Raw genomic sequence first — 17,947 nt, forward strand, 5'->3', positions numbered from 1 at the left:
GAAGGAATACTTCAAATGAGTTAAAAGAAACCAGAGCAGGCACCATTCAGACACTGATATTATCAGCAGCTTTTACTCAGAAAGGGAGGATGCCCTCCAGTCTTTTATGGACTTGCACAAGCAACATTCCCATCTGGTATTGTGCAGTGTTGTAAAGTCACAGCACAAAGCATCAGCTAATTGGAGCTGGGCAAAACAAACCTGTCTACTTCAAATGGGGATGAAATTCTCACTGCCGTGTTTGTGCGGGCAAAGCATGGGCCTGTAACCTATTATGGTAAGTGAGGTGTAATAGCTTAAAACCTGGGTCCAAAAAGCTGATGCTCTCTCCACCCTGGAGCAGGGCATTAAGCAGGACGCTGCGCGCTGGGGCACGAGGACGTGGAGCAGAGAGAGCAAGGGGTGCTCGGCAGCCAGGAGGCAGAAGGAGGGTCACTAGTATGGCAAGTGGTGAATGCATAGGGAGCATTTTCTTTACCCCAAAAGACTTCACAAGCTGCAGTAACTTCCAGATTTCTTGTCCTTTTTTCCCCTCACGAATATTATCAGACTAGGAATGAAGGTTTTGGGCTGCACTTAGTGATATATTAGGTGCTTTTACAAATCTAGGCCTTTGCATTCATGGAAGGAATGAAAACCTGTTGTAAATACACATAGTACATACATATATACATAGTACATAGATATCTACACATCCACATACCTTGTAAGTAATGATGCTGTGACATACAAAATATTATAACTAGGCATGACTCAAGGTCAATGACTCAATTACTTCTTTAGTAATTGACTTACACAGCTGCAGAGTCTCTTGATCAAGAGTTTTGGTTTGGGTTTTTAGTCTGTTGGCTTTTTGTTTTGTTGGGTTTGGGGGGTGGGTTGTTTGGTTTGGTTAAAAACATTAATCAGTTACAGGGTAAGCTGCACTTTAAACTCCCTTATGCCCCTATCAAGCCCTCACGTTGCAGGAGGTTTGACATCCTTTGTTTTCTTTAGTGATAATCACGTCATGGTCCTACTGTTCCAGTTGTATTACAGCCATAAATGGACTATTTGTTGAGTGCCAAACAGCAGATCCAAACGTGTTACAATCTGTAAGCCCTCATCTTCCACAGCCCTGTCACTAGTAGCTGATTTGTAAGCCCTAATCAGCATTTGCAAGGTATTTTTTTTCTTTTAATTAATTGACTGCCTCAAATCACGTAAGCAAAGAATAAAAAAATATGATAGTCTATGCATAAGGTTAATTAAACTTTCTTTTCTTAATAGTTTTAAATGTGTTGTGATCAGTCTAGAGTGTCTGCTCCTGACCCACTGCCAGACACTTCTTGCCACTAATGTCCTCTTTATCTTCCCCTCATTTGACTTTCTTCTCTGGTTTAAACAGAGTTTGGAAGCATGGCTGGAGTTAATTGGGAAAATTAACAGCTCTTCTGGTGTCTTATTTAGGGACCCATAATATGTTTTTCCAGATGTACCTGGTCTCTGCCATTGCTTTATTCCCCTTCTATCCATCATTGTCTTAATTCAAAACCTAGTGGTCAAGCAATTGAATACCAAGGTATTAGGACAACAGCACATGGTGTTCATAAAAAATTACCTCCCTCATTTACCAGATACCATTAACTGAAATCGAGTCCAAGCTTAAACAGCCTGTGCCTTTCCCTTTCACTCCCCTACTTCCCTTGACCTCTTCTCCTTTACACACACAGCTCAGTGTTACCCCTGCCCATCCGGCCCTCACACTGACACAGTGTCAGTGTTCTCAAAGCATTTCAAGCAAAGACTAAGTAGTATTATCAGTGGGTATTTTTGTTTTTAAAAAAACAAGACAAAAACCACACAACAAGCGTGAATTGCAATTTTGCTTCCAATCACTCCCCCTCTACGGGACATGGTGGGCTATTTTGGGTGTATCTGAACAGCATGCTGGAGGATGGTGGAGAGAACTGTATGCTGTGCAGAGATACGAGTGTAATTCTGCAGGGATGCAGTGCGGGAGCTGCCGAGCCCCATCTTCTCCCTCTGGATGTGGCAGAGCTCAGCCTAGTGCAGCTGGGAAGCCCACTTGGTCAGCAGCAGCTTGACACCTTCTGCAATCACAGCATATTGTGGGTTTTTTGAAAGTCTATTCACCTTGACCTGGTTTAGCAGAAATTCTTTTTCCCCCCGTTTTCTTTCAGTCTCATATTAAGCTACAGAGAAATGCCATCTTGGAGTTCCACAGCATCTTTCGACCAGCTATCCTTGGGGTCTAATTGCTTGCTTTCTCATGGAGTTTTGTACATCCCTAGAGCATAGACATGGTTGTTTTTTATGTCATTCTTAATATATTGGAGTCAAAAATAGAATTACTCTATGTAAGAGGCAAGGACGTTATATCTCTGGAGAAAGAGCAGCATACCGCAACAACAAGCGACTTCAAGGCACAAAAATAAACCCTCAGAATTTTCTTCCTGAGGGGATGAGAAATGGGGGGGGCAGGGAGAAGAAATCAGTGAACCAGTAGCCCATAGCCTGTTTTAGCTGCACTTGATCTGTTTAAAGCACGCATATTGCATGGAGGCCTTTTTTAATATTTAGGGCTGATATTGCCAGGCCTTGCTTTACTAGCAGTATATTATTATGTTCCTACTGGGAACGACTGGCTCCTGCATGCTGAAAAGACTTCTGTGGAAGGAATAAAAAGCATTTGAGCTACAGAAGCACAGGGAAATCTGCACCTCCTGTTAACCAGGAGTGAGGACTGTGGTGATTGCCAAGCACCAAGCCCACAAAAGCACAACTGTCTCCATAGCCTTCCTCTTTCCCTCACCCTACCAGAGGAGGGTATGAAAGACGACATAGAAAAGCTCATGCATCTTGATCAAGAATCCAAGTCATTCGTGAAATTGGACTCAAATCCCCCAAGATCTGTTGTGTCACAGTGTTCAAACATTCAAACACCAGAAGAGGGCCATAGCTGCTCCTGGGCACCGAATCCCCCATCTACACCACAGCCAGAGGTTGAACCAGGAGATTTGCTTCTGGGCCACTGCAAGTGCTAAAGTACAGCTATAAAGCACCTGCCATATGGTCGTACACTGCCTGTCCTGGCTCTGTTTTCTCTGTGCACGTGGTTTGTGGGGTGAGGTTTGTTTTAAAGAGGCAAGGTGAGAGACTGAATTACTACTACATTCCTGGAGCAAGAAAGATCGCACATACTGAAGACAGAAAGCCTGAGCAGCTTTAAGTGAGGCAATTCTAGCTGCTGGATTCCAGAAGGCATAGCTGTATCCCCCTTGCTTACATAACACATACTGCATGTTCTGTTATTCAGTCCCTGCAACTTTTTTTTTTTCCTTCAATTTTTTTTGCTCAAAACAGAACTTAACCAGTTTGGAAACTGATCATAAAGTAACATTGCAAGCAAGTTCTACAGATCATCTACAAAGAGAAGTTGCTACAATCATTGCATCTGGATAAAAACAGGATAGCTGCAAGATCTTGAAAGGTTTCTCATGGCCTGTAAGAGTCTCAGTAGCAAAGAATACTTTGGCAAGAAAATCCTTTCTTTTCTAGATAATTGTTACTTTTGTGTGGAAGTATGTGATGGTTGAGTCCTTTTAAAGAAGCCTATGAAGCTTTTTTTCTTTAACAAGATAATTGGTTTATCATTCATTATATGCCTGATGCTCCCCAAGAGACTCTGTCCCATCTAAGCAATAAACAGTTCCTTAGCACATATCAAAGAACTCGTTACTGTCCTGTTGTGAAAATTACGTGGCCAGACATTACAACAAGCATAATTTTCCTATAGAGATAATAATTATTCTTCTAATTAGATATTTTTGCTACATAGTCACCATGATACCTTATTTTTAAATGCAGTGTCTTTAAAAGGAAGGTGTAAGAAATGTGGTAATAGTGGAGAAGACAAAGGAGATTAAACACAAGATGTTTCAGAGACCGAGTTAAACTCTTCAACAGTTACTGCACAGGATTTGCTATATAGCCTATATTGGGGGGGAAAAAAAATATAAAATCACTGACAGTTTGAAGGCCAAAGAATCCTAACCAATTCAAGATGTCCCTTATTGCCACCACAGTGCTAGCTGCTGGGTTTTGTGAGCTCTCCATGCTTACCTAAGATCCTGCTGTAGTGTTTTGGATATGTCAGCATGCCTCTCCACTCTAAAAAGAGTTTTTTTGACCAAAGGTAGCATTTAAAGAAAAACCCCCTGATACGATCATAAGTACCCATCTCAAAACACAGAAACAGGATCAATAGGTCATTGCAACAGGTAGTAACCAATCCTCCTGCATCTCCATTCCCTGAAGATCAGCCCAGGCAATGCCTTGGTTTATTATGGCTCAATCTATTGCAAATACCTCCCTTGTCAAACCTTTGCTGTCAGCGTGCAAGCGTTTTGTCTTGCCGTGTCAGGCAGAGTTAAAACAGCATTTTCTGGGGTAGGGATGTTCAGCCTCTTTAATGTATTTTGCACTTGCTATGACATAATGAGCTGACACTGAAAAACTTTAAACCCGTTTATAAAATACAGTGATCGTTTTATCAAAACCTCTTTGGTTGTATGGTAAAGCTTAAAACCCCAAACACCACAGTATTTTACTATCACTCCTGGCAGATGGACTTAACTCATTTCTGTAACATCTGAGCACTTCCAGATAAGAGCAAAGCCTTCTTCATACTCTGCACGTGTACCTCGGGGTGCTGCGTAAGCAAGCTCTGCATCGTTTACACTCGCTACCAACTGCCAAAAGTTAACCAGATGCGTTTGTTGCCTTGGCAGAGCTTCCCTGCATGCTACAAGATGGGCAGTGCAGAATTTAAACTGAACTCTTGAAAGTCACTCTTCAAAGGTACCGTTCCCTGTGCTGCAGCCTGGTTTAGATCTTGGTTCTGATATATGTTATCAGATTTAAAAAAAATTAAGAGCATTAGTAGCCACTTTCAGAGAGGTGACTGCTGCTTGTGTGTGCCAGGCTCGTACTTGGCAGGCTGAGCCTGAGGTGTGGGCTGTCAGGAAAGCAGCTGCTGCCTGGTGCTGCTGTTTGGTTTGTGGCACAAGGACACAATGCACGGAGATGATCCTCACCAAGCCTTTCTGTCAGGGAGTGGTTTCCTCTCCCACAAGCTGGATGTGAGTTTCCAGGATATGACCGAGTGTAATGTCTCATCTGTAATGTCAAATGGCCATACAAAAATCACAGCACCGTGTCAGCTGGGCCACATAATCAAGGGAGCTCTTGTGAAGGTTTCCGCACCGTGGGCCAGTTTCAGCCACAGGACAGTGCTGTTACCCAGACACCACTTGCCAGCTACTGCTTTTAGACACAGAAGAATTCAGCGGTGTAGTTCAATTCCCAGACAGCTACTGGGGGTAGCAGGAGTAAAGCTTAGCCAGCCCTTTCTTGGCAACTCCAGCAGAGCTGATGGAAACTGCAGCTGAGCTCCTTTTCCCCTGGATATTGTCTCTGGAGGCATTACTGAGACAAGGGCAACAGTTTAAGTGCTCGTTCCGCACTGCTCCTCTTCCCTTTACAGAAGAGGCTCCCCAGCCTACCACCACCTCTGCCAGGTATTGAAAGGCACACTCCAGTATGTAGCAACAATATTAGTAAAGTAAATGGCAGATACAAGCCAGATGCTGAAATCAGACTATTATTAGGAATCTCCAGTCACCAGATTCCCAGACACTGCTTTTTGCAGCATGATTGCTGCTCATATAAAGCACTGAAAGGAAAACTGGTCTTTTTCTTTTTTCCATTCAGTCATGTTCCCTCTGTGCAGGGCTGTTGCTGCCATGTCCAGCATGTCCAAGTTTTGCCTTCAGACCTTTGGATACCGGTGCCTTCTCCCAGGATCATATAATTATCAGTCTGTAATCTCCCGTTCCACTACGAAAATGAGCAACCCTTTTATGTTCATAGTAACAATTTAGAAGTGTTAAAAGTTTGACTGCCTGGCCCCTGGTGCTTACACATGTTTAAATTGGCCCTCCCTGAAAGCTGATATATTCCATCTGGTCTATTGGATTTCTTGGCTTAAAGTTACTGGAAACACTGAATGTTTCTTCTGCAGTGATCCTGTAGCTGTCCAAGAGTAATATGCACACTTACAGCTAGCTCCCTGGCCCTGGCTGCTCAGTACTAAAATACTATGGGAGAAATGCTTTTAGTGCACTTTTTTTCCTGTCTGCTTTTAGAGCTATTTTGAAATCCCAAGTTCTGCGGTTCACTTTTCTAATCAATCTTATAGCATTTAAGTGATACTTAAAGGACAAATAAAACACGCAGGTTTGTAGCTCATTACCTCTAAACATTTTGCCTGAATGCTGCAAATTAAGCAACTAGATTGTTTTTGTTGTTTCTTCTACATTCTCCTTTCCAAATATGCACTAGCTTTTTCTTGTCCTTATAGCCTTACATAACAGCTTAATAAAATTCCCTGGTCTTAATTTTCCTCAAAGGTTATTTATGCTTAACTATTTACATCAAGAAAGAGACATAACAGGTAACTCCAGGTTATAATGAAAAAAGCTGACAGCCCAGTAAATTATCAACACCAGCAGCAACGCTGGATTAACCATCCTGATACCCACTGCTCATTTAACTCTCCGCAAGAGCTGTGTGATACAGCTGCCTCATTCCTACTCACTGGCATTCCCAGGCTCAGGCAGGTACGTCACTTGGTTAAAATACACAGATGCATTCAAACTGGGTCACACAAATCATTAAAACAGCACATTTCTACAACAGCTTTCACAACCCAGCTACCTCATGCTGTAGCAGACTCTCAGAGTGTGCCTGTCCCTTGGCTTAGCCCATCTCCCACAAGTCTGAGTAACTGCTAGCAGCTGGAGTGATGCCCACATTTCCAGCAGCATTGCTGACTCCTTAAAGCCTGTCTTTTGCTGCAGAGGCTGCACTGCATTTGAAAATTGAGGATTCAGGAGTATTAAAAATATTTCAGCTTCTTCATCATCTTTACTTTCTTATGTATTTCCCTCTTGTTCAGTTAAGATTCAGCCCTTTGCTTACTTACAGTACAGCTGGAGGACAGATGCAAGGACCTTTTCTGATTCCCATCACCTCCCATTCCTGCCAGGCTGCAGGAGCCCACTGCCATCCTCCAGCCTCATGTTCTTAGCTGAGTCCTTTAACTTACAACAGTTTAACTCAACTCACCTCTCCAGGATGCTCTCGGGCAAACTCAATGTGTGTCATCCCCCCCTCCTTAGCAGTGGCTTGAAAACAGCCCACCACCACCTGCTGGGAGCTGGGGTTATACTCAGGGTGTGAGTGGGAGAGAAGGCACATGGCTCCAAGTGTGATTCACCTTAGAGCAGGTGAAGTCAATGGTTGAGGTAATTGATTAACTCCTACAAGCTGCAGCAGGCACCTCAGTCACAGCTGCCAGTGTCAGGTGTAACCCCACAGGTGCGACAGAACCAAAGAAATTGCTTTGTATCTGTTCTCTCCAAGCAAGCCTGCTAATACAATTAAAAATGCACCGGACGAACTCCACAGAAACTCTTTGGATTAACTCTTGCTCTCTCCATTTTTACCTGCGAAGCAGCACTCCCTCCAGGGCTCACTTTCAACCTGTCTTTCAGCATTTGCCAGGGGAGAAAATACCCTGCTGCAAAACTTTATTAAGGCTTTGACTAAGAAGTGACTAACTGGGAGGGAAATGGATTTGTGTGCTCCAGGGGTTTGTTTCCATGTCCGCATAATTGCTTTCTGAAAACGTAGCCTGTGCTCTCTCCTGGGCATAGTGGGAGCATGTTCTGGTTCACTGGTTTTGCCGTGTGCTTTGTACAGAGTGGCTGAATGGATATTTACATGAAAATAGTATTGCTGAGCATTTAGTTCTAACCATTTTGTACTTGGTACAGCCATCTGGAATCAAAATATTTCGAGAATATTACAGATGCTCTTGCATTTTAGTCTCAAAAACTCTTAAAATACAAAACTCTTACATCCACTCTCTAGAGTTGCCAAACTTTTTCCACACTTCTGTTATTAAGCAACTCTGTTATTAAGCAATCCTGTTATTAACTTTAGTGGATACGAGACATCTTTGTCGTGTTCAGCACCGCGTGCCAGAAGCTGGGCTGTCACTGGTGGGGAGTGGTGTAGCATCCTGACCGCAGGACTGCCCGTGCCCAGGGACTCTCCCCTGCGTCCCACCGGCAGCCGGGCATGCGCCGTTCCCTCTTCGGGTATCACAGCTGTTGAAGAGTTGCAGTTTTTGAAGGATGGAAGATTGCTATGGGATCAATCCCAGCACAAGGGGCTTTTTTAATAGCTTTTATTATACACAACTGTCTAGATGACAAGGAGAGAGAGGGAGAGAGCAGATCCGAAGGCAGAACTGGTCCTTACTTTAGTAAAAACTAAGATGTCAGACTTTCTATAATGGAAGCTAACCATTACCCAGCAAAGCAGTATGCTCAGAGGTTGTTTTTTTCATTTTTAGCTTTGGTGTAATGTTCCTGAAAGCTAATAGCATCTATAATGTTGTTGCTGATTTGTTTTGCTGTATGAAAGAAGGCAGAAAATAGAAGTGCTGTATGTAGGAGGCAAAGATGTTGTATTTTGTGTAATGAGCAATGTGCTGCACTAAGAAAAGACTGCCACAGTAAACCTGCAGTTCCCATGAAAGCCTGAATTTAATCATGTGGCTAACTAACCACTTGTGATCTTTGAAAGGCAAGGCATCACCTTGGTGTCTGAGCACTACGTGATTTTGGAAGCAGGAATTCAAACAGTCAATCCAAACAGTCTCTCTCCCTCCTTCCAGCATACAGCGCTGTAAAACTGTGCACACCCTGAATTTAGGTGGCAGGGTGTGCAAATACAGGACTGTGTCTGCTTGGTACAGTTGATTGGGAGAGAGCGCATGGCAGTCACGGTGGTGAAACTAATTACCAGCTCTTACAGATTTTAGAATACACAGAGAAGCACAAATCACAGGAGGAGGCAGGGGAAAGGAGTGTGCACAAAGCATTTGGATCTGCCAGGTTTCTGAGGGCTCTCAGCACTCGTGGCGGGCACGGCTTAGGTACTAGAAGTGCAATGGTGAGACAGGCTGGAGACACAGGAGCACAAAGTGGTGAAGGGGGCTACAGCAGGGATAGGAGGTGTGAAATGGGGGTCCTGGTTTGAGCAGAGGAGAGCAACAGGTATGAGAGGAGGGGGAGGATATAGCCTTTGGTCCTGGTAAAGGAAACAGTAGGTGAAAGGGGAATACAGCTTCTAGAGAAAAGTTTAGCAGCTCCAATGTAATAACAGATTATTTTAATTCACTTTTAGAAAGATGAGGAGGAGCTAGTCTCATGCTGTTAAATAGCAGATCCCACACTTGGGATTTGCCATGGAAAACACTCCAGCCTTAACACTCAGTTAAACTGAGCCTGATGCTCTCTGGCTGCGTTGCCCATTTCATAGCTTGCACCTTTTGCTAGGAGCTGTGTTAGCTTCATTTGAGGTACCAAACCCAGGGGTGTCACAGGGGAAGAAACCCTTCTGTGAAGATCATAATCTATTCAGTTTTGTAGATGAGCACAAAGACTTTGAATGCAGGAACATACCTCTGAACCACCTTTTTTTTTGTGTGTGTCAGACAAACCTCACTTCTGATAAATTTAGTAGAAGCTTTTATGTGCTAATTTACCATCAAATTTTGTCTCTCAGAAATGACATAGATAGGAGGGCAGCTGCATCCGTGTGTGTTTGAGAACATGCTGGGGGTTGTGCTGGTCCTGGCTCTCCCACAGATGCGCTGCTGTACCCAAGACATGGGGCAAACCAAAGTGTGATGGGGGACGTGGTGGTTTGCTGGCCACCTCCTCCTGTGCACCACGACTGTTGGCTTTGCTTCGAGCCGCAGAATCGCAACGGCTCTGCCTGCAGCAGAGCTGAGCACCACAGGAGCCAACTGGGCTCTCACCTAGTGAAAATGACACAGAGCCTAAAGTGTCATGAACATTAGTAAAATAAATATTCTAAAAATCTACTACAATTATTTTTGGTTACTGACCGAAAGAGATACTGAACAACTGCACCCACTTGATTAATAGCAAACACTTACTACAGGAACAGACACTAATATTAATCTTCTATTTTACTGTGTCAAATGCACATAATTATTCATCATGGATACTATTTATATATCCACGTACTGCTAAGTGAAAGAATGCTTTCATCCTGGTTTTATCATTTCTGATAAATCAGTTTTTCTATTTCCTCCAGTCAGCAGCTCAGCCCCACAATTTGCTCTCCAAATGGCAGGCAATTCTTTTAAGCACATTGAATTATTTTTTCCAGGTGGTGGTTCAGTTGAAATTAAATGTTACCCTTTCATATTGCTCAGTAGTACAGCTGTAGCACACAAAGAAAGATGGCAACTTTAATATTCTAGCTAACTTGAAAAGTAGGATTTAAACAGAAGACTGTTTAAATTCAGAGTGTTACTTATTTGAAGTAAGCACTGGCACCCAGCACCCCTTTTTTCTCACACGAGGATGTAGGGAGCACGAGGAGGAAGGCGAGGCTGCAGGTCAGACAGCACCACAGACTCTGACGAGCATCTCCTTTGTGTGAGCAAATGTGGAGTGGAGATGTGAGGGGAAGGCGAGGAGGGTGTCTCATACCAAAGAGGCCACTCTGCCAGCGCTCGGCACTCACCTCACTGGCTCTAAGCCCCAGTAACTAGACATTCATCACCGTTTGGCTACAACAATAAAATGCCCTTTGATCCAACAGAAACTTCACTACCCTAGTATTAAACTGAATGATTAGTTCATATGAAATCTTTCCATTTCCTTTACTTTGTCCATATAGGGTCAGTTAAAATCCAACATTAATGTGAAAAACAGAGGAAGGTCAAATTAGTCTCTACCAATAACAGAAGTTCATCAGATAAAGTCCAGCAGGAGTAGCCACATAATCAGGTGCTGTGATGAGTGAAATGTGCACAGATGGGCAAAAGATAAAAAATCTAAGATATTTCTTTTATAAATGTAGAGCAAGTAGCTCAGGTACTTTCATCTGGCAGGACCCACATGCACTGAAGCACCAATGTTTTACAAAAATCACATTCTGTAATTTTGCAACGAAACAGGAAAGGGACCTGTGCTGGAGATTAAAACAAAATAAATCCATGCTTATGAATCTGCTTTATTAGCCCTTATCTGAGATGCTGCTCAGTCTAACAGTGGAACAACAGTGCCTCCCGATGATCAGAAGTGTAACTAACTCTTTCAGGCTCGTGTATTTACTTGTCAGTATCTCATTTTGCTTGTCTCTGATAGCTTATGTATTATTTTGATCACATCTCAATGGATCTCTCTGCCAAGAAAGCTTTAATAGTGAACTTCAAAATTAAAAGACTAGCAAAGAACCAGCATAGATATCCCCTGCCAGACTATTCTGCTCTTAATTTGTAAGCAAAAAACCTCAGTGACAGCAAGACCTGAAACATGGATATCCAAGACCCCAAGGATACCTGAAAATAGTGTTGAAAGTGTTCCCATTACTGCAGTCATGACCATATGTAATACATAGTGATACGCATAGTGTCTCCGTTAACCACATAGGTATTACTTTTCTTAACTGATTGTGAAAATTATTCACCAAGTAAAATTAACATTTTCCTCCTTCTCTGCCATCCTGAAACAGGTCCTGATTGTTTCAGTTCTAAGAATCTCGCCCTGCAAGCTCAGAAAAAGATCCTGAGTAAAATGGCAACCAAAACCATGGCTAACATGCTAATCGATGACACAAGCAGTGAAATCTTCGATGAGCTGTACAAAGTAACAAAGGAACACACAAGAAACAAAAAGGAAGCCCATAAAATTATGAAAGACCTGATTAAAGTGGCAATAAAAATTGGGATCCTCTATCGAAATAATCAGTTCAACCAAGAAGAGCTGGAAATCGTAGACAAGTTCAGGAAGAAGCTGAACCAAACTGCGATGACAATTGTCAGTTTCTACGAGGTAGAATACACTTTTGACAGAAATGTTCTTGCAGAACTTCTGAATGAATGTAAAGACCTTGTGCATGAACTAGTAGATCGACACCTGACACCAAGATCCCACGGGCGCATCAACCATGTCTTCAATCACTTTGCGGATGTGGAATTTCTAACTGCCCTGTACAGTCTTGATGGGGATTGTCGGCCATACCTCAAAAAGATCTGCGATGGAATCAACAAACTGCTTGATGAGAAGGTCCTTTGAAACAACGCTCAAAAACAAGAAACCAACCAAAAACTTCTCTCTAGAACTGGCCACCCTTCATGAGCCATGGCGAGCAAGCAAGCTTCCTTCCCACCGGCCTCTTACTGCAGTCTCCAGCAGGGGCCAGAAGGTGCTCACCAGGCTCATGATGAAGTGGAAAACTTAAATCAGAAAGCTATCAATTTTAATGTTGTGTTCAGATAATTCAGTCTTTTCCAAGGAGCGGAGTGAACAAGGCTGCTGATATATATTGTTCAGAAACAGATTGCTATACACTATGATCTTACTAGCTTTGTGTTCAAGGCTGAACATGTGAAAAGAAAGTAAATTCAAACGCATGGCTATGTAGAAATAGACAGGTGAAGGCAAAAGAGCAACGCATGGAATCTAGCCCCAGGCCCTTGGTGCGTATGTTTTTATTATTTCCACGCTAACTGAAAAAGCTTAGACAGAAAGTAGGGCTGTAATGGATTAAGCTCACTCCTTTCAAAAGGATCAGTAATCAATGTGAGAAGGCATCTGATTTTACATGGTGTTTAAGTCTAATAGGGTAATAACAAACAATACAAACTGAGTAGAAGTGGGAAAAAATTTAAAGAACTGCTCTATGAAGCAGTATTTTCATTATAGAGTTTTGTTTTATACCCGACAATAACAGAGAGAAGGTTTCATTTTAATTTTGAAAAGCAGCTCAGTGATTCAAGCTCAAAAGTAACCAGAAAACTAAAGTACTACATCAGGTTTGCATATTTGGCAACATCAGACACGTTTAAGCTGAAGATTGTGCTGCTCTTTGTGCTCTTACTGTTGTGCCTGACAGAACAAAATATTCTTTGTGAAGATTTTGAAATTGCACTTGTGAAGACACCAACGGATGGACAAAGCGACGCTTACATCCCCCCCACCCTCAAAATATTCAGCCTAGATAAAACTCTCAGTTTAATGATGTTAATTTGTGCCTACAGTAAACAGAGGTGTGATAAAAAAGGAACCCCATCCACTATGCTCACAGTGCCATCCAAATGTAGTACAGCCGCAGTAGTCTTAAGAGAGAACAGTCTTAGTGACTCCGATGAGCTGTTCAGAATGTTTTCAGTGACTTTTTTTTCTTCTTCTTTAAACAAAATATACTGATGTCTTCAAACTGAAAACATTTTGCCAAGAAATATTGGTTTCTGTACAGTTTCGTTTGAATTAAGGGAGGACGGGAACAGAGCAGATACACCACCTTGCCACTTACAGAATCTTGCAGCATCTTGCAGCCGGGTAGGTGCTGACTGTCTCTAATTAAAGGAATTATGTTCGTAAATCTCTCCTTTCCTTGCCCTCCACATCTTATTCTCCAGGCTCACCTCTATCTACTGACGCTTCAGTATCATGTACCATCTCCTTTTAGTTGACACAGATAGCAAACAATCCCCGTATCTGGAGGTAACACCTTCCTTATCACATATATTATAATACAGAGCTGCGTGTACTTGAAAACTGACAAAGACAAGAAAATATATTTGAAAGCCCTTCCTCTCTAAGGAAAATTTCCAGTGCTGATCATTTACTATTTTAGGGTAAGAAAAGTTTCTGTTTCTCATTTAAACTCTTAAATACTATGGTGGTAGAGAAAACCATTCAAAATTTTACTATTCTTCTGTCTTTCCTCGCTCCAGAATATTTTATCTCTTGCAACAACAATTTTGAGTATCACACCTTCAACACAGTTGAGAATACTCGTACCCAAATCACGTGTTCACTTGGGTTGTACTAGATGCATTTTTATCTGTTCCCAGGAGAACTCCCTTTGGAGCACAGTAAAAATGGCAGCGCAGGACATCAGCAGAGCAGTTTGTAACAACGTAAATTTTCCCCACCTATTTAACTATGAAAAGTATATTTAGTAGCAATGAAGGTGGACAATTCCTTTGCAACACAGCACAGTAATGAAATACCAACATTTGGGGTTGCAAGTTCAGCCATTTGCAGAGCCATATTTACATCCACCATTAGCTGCATTTTTTTCCAAGCACGTACTTGTCAACTGATGCTTTTGAACAGTATTTATTGTATCCAACACTCCTGTCCCAGTGCACATGTCAGATTTTGCGTGTTTGTTTCACTTGTGGCAAACAAATTTAAGTTCTTTTTTTAAAGCCAGGAAAAGAGATTATTGAACATTCAAGAGGGGTAAAGGAAAGGGTATCCTCTATCTGTGACTTTCTTTTTGTGTGTTGCAAGTTATCAATATTCAGATTCTGGTATTTTAGACACACCAGCTGAACATCTGTTGTTTTATTTATAAATCTGAGTAGCCTTAAGGAAAGAGAATGTTTTCAAGTATTTCTCATACTTGCATATCCTGTATATTCATTGTTTACTTTTGTACTTGTAGCTTGGTATGTAATAACATTGCTAAAATATGGGCAATGTTCAGGTCACCTTAAGTATATGATGTATTATCATATTTGTGGATTAAAAATGTGTGATTACTGCCCTTTTTGTTTTCTTTTGATTTATTTATTCTACCATCCCATGTAAACTGAAATTAAGCACTAAGAGGACGGAATTTGTGTAAACTAAGTTTTGTCACCTTCAACTTCTGCAACCTTCATGCTCTCTGACAACCAGATTCAGTGAAGGTAGGAAGCAGGTAGATGGACAGTTCACACATTTCAGAGAAAACTGGAAATCCACATTTCTGTCGCATCACATACACACAACACAAACATGCATCAGCAACCAATGGAATTTGCTTTTCCACGAAGTTCTCAAGCACCTGAGCTAACAAATGATGCTGACTGTGTCGGGTAGTGCAGTTGGGTGACGGGCTCAGAAGCTCCCTCCCCAGCCATGCGGAGGCAGTGGCACAAGCTTCTTGCCTTCAGGTACCGGCCTCTCCCCAGGCTCAGCCTAAGCCGTGGACTGGCAGCCTGTGTCAGGGCCAGAGCAGATGGAGCATGCCAAGATCTAGCTCTCTACCAAGCACCTTCTTGCTGTATTTAGCTCAGTGTGACTGAAGTTAGACAGGAGACACGTCCCTGACAGATTTCAAATCCCTGCCCTAAACATGGAGATGCTAGAACCTACCAGAATGCTTTAACAACAGCACACGTATCTTCTCCTATCCTTAGTCCCAGACAAGGCAAACTGTTTTGGCTGTAAGAGCTCAGGATTTGCAAACAAGTCACATGGCAATTATACTGGAAGCAATTAAAGACTGGCACAAAGAGAAAACTGTCAACTACCTTAAAATAAAAGTTTAAAGCAATCTTCGTAAGTGGTGTTTCGAGCCTCACTGCTGCTAAAACACTGCTGTCAAGTTAATTTTATGAATCATATCATGGCAGGACACAATACACTTTGCTTCATCACTGCCAAATTTATGTAATAAAGAGAAAAATTTTATTGTTCGAGAAACTCCCAAGGGAGTGACCACTTCTGGCATTCTAATGAAATTGTACCTGTGCCACAGAACAGTACATCACACCGAACATGTAATCTTATTCATGTTAGAGAAACATTCTCACGGGAAGGCATATAAACAGTGACCCTGAAGAGAACCAAGAGGTAAAGCACAATTAACTCTTATCACAGCAACAGAAATGCAAAAGCAGATCTTAACTGTATGACTTAAGCAGCTCTACTTCCACTTTTACATACCTCCATGCCAAAAAAAGACAATGCAGTCTTACCCACACAGAAAAGATAATACATCTTTTTATGCTGAAAAACTACTAGTGGGACTCTGTAGGAGACACCTGCCTTTCCAATATTCAGAAACCATCAGGCAATGTCATTTATGAGCTACTTGCAAGTACAAGACAACCTCACGATAGTGCCATCCCTGACACAAGTTTGTTCGCTGGGGTCCTTACAGGATGAGAAGAGCTTGGGAATAACTAGCAGAAAGTAATGTAACACAACAGGAGATGTGATTTATGTTTAGGAAAACGTACTGCACGCCATGTCGCCCTTCCACAAATTTTCCTACCAAAGTATTTGTTTCATTAAAAATATCTGAAAATACTTGGGATATGGGGGAAGAACCTGACAAAACAGTTGAAATAAGGATTAATACAATCACTTACCTGTTGACTCCAAAATGCCCAGAACTCCAAGTTGCCCATGGCAGAGAGCAGTAAACAGTGGCATCTCCTGGTACCTAAGGTTTTGGTCCAAAATGCTGTTAGCCTGCCAGTTCAGAAAGGTCAGTATATACTCTGACTGGCCTCTGGTTGCCTCTTGAAAGTAAACTTCTTCATGCTAACTGGATTATGGGCTCTCTTCCTTTTAGCCTACTTCTATGCACCTGATTTCCCTTTCCCTGAAAACAGGTTAAACCTTCAAGATCCACTAAGTCACAAAGAGAAGTAAATGGGAACACCACAGAAGATGAAGATACTTGCTAAAGGATTTTCAATACAGAGCTAGATGAAAAAAATATTCTTTTGTGTAATTACTTATGCAGCGATATTTCATTTTAGAGACAACTGGATAATGGATCAAGATCAGAGGGATTCCCAGCACTGAATTGCTGAGGTTCTCAGGGGCCTAAGCTCCCCACATCAGCCAGAACTGCAGAGCAGCCTGCGCTCGTTACACCCCGACAGCCCAGCCACACAAAACAGCCTCACGATTTAGACCAGGGCTGCAACCACCTTCAATTCAGCAATTATGTCAAACTGCCTAAACTCCCAACTCCTCCTCAGTACTATAGCAAATGGTGTGTTATGTTAGCATCAGACTTAAAAAACATGTTAATGCTGTCAAATATTAATAAAGAGAAATGCTAAAGTCTCCTGTGATGCCTTGATGTGAACATGCAAACCCCGCAATCTGGCAGTATTCCAAAAAGAGTATGAAATAATGTGAGCTGGCACACAGAATGCTGTTGAAAAGATCTGAAGTATACTCCCTCATTCTTTTCATACCTGAGCCACCGGGCAGGTAAGTCACCAATGGATTCAAGACTTCTGCAACGTTACATTCTTTATCACTGTTCAGATGGCAAAGAGAAACAATGAAAGTACAACCTAGTTCTTAACAAGCAGAAACATTGCTACGTGTGGTAGAAAAGAATATTTAACAACTATCAAGCTTTTTTTTTTTTTAAATGAAACTGAATTTTATTAAACTACAAGAAACGCAAAGATGGTGACTAATTAAGAAAAATATTTGCTGGGCAATCTAAAAATAAAGCCTTGACACAGGTACAACTCCCTGCAAACTCCTTTATGTGATGTTAACATAAAGCTCTCTGAATGTGCATACTGACAGCTTAACGTACACTATCCATAAGGTGAAAAAGGTTATAAAGAACATGAGCAATAGAAGGCAATATTGTCTTTTGCTGTTCTTTTTAAACACTAGAACATTTAACATCCCATTGCTGAAATGGTTTAAATGCATAGGCCACAAACAGATACTTCTATTATAGTTCATATGATTACAACAGTCCAATTGCATAACACAAATCTGATTTACCAGCAGGGAAATAGCTTGCTGGAAATTATTCCACTATAAATCAGTTTTCATTCATATAAACTGTCTTGAAGTGCCAAGTAAACATTAAAGTATGCAGAACATTAAGTATATTTATAGGTTCAGTGCACTTTAAATTCCTCAGTAAGAGGGTACTGAAACAGCAATAAAAAAGGAGCTTTGCTTATATGATTATACTCATAACACAAGTGGCTTGACAAAAA

The 17,947-nt window shown here is 41.8% G+C and overlaps 1 protein-coding gene across 2 annotated transcripts in view; it reads left to right on the forward strand.

Annotated features, from left to right (window-relative positions):
* The window catches only part of TNFAIP8L3 (TNF alpha induced protein 8 like 3), a 48,084-nt gene extending 33,348 nt beyond the window's left edge, over positions 1 to 14,736 (forward strand). For both annotated transcript variants that reach the window (XM_074837125.1, XM_074837126.1), the window contains exon 2: positions 11,689 to 14,736. In XM_074837125.1, coding sequence (XP_074693226.1) covers positions 11,689 to 12,251 — 563 coding nt within the window. In that variant the 3' untranslated portion in view covers positions 12,252 to 14,736. The remainder of the gene's footprint in view (positions 1 to 11,688) is intronic.
* The last annotated feature ends 3,211 nt before the right edge of the window (positions 14,737 to 17,947 follow it).

This window comes from Strix aluco, chromosome 12 (assembly GCF_031877795.1).
Source record: "Strix aluco isolate bStrAlu1 chromosome 12, bStrAlu1.hap1, whole genome shotgun sequence".
Classification (NCBI taxonomy): Eukaryota; Metazoa; Chordata; class Aves; order Strigiformes; family Strigidae; genus Strix; species Strix aluco.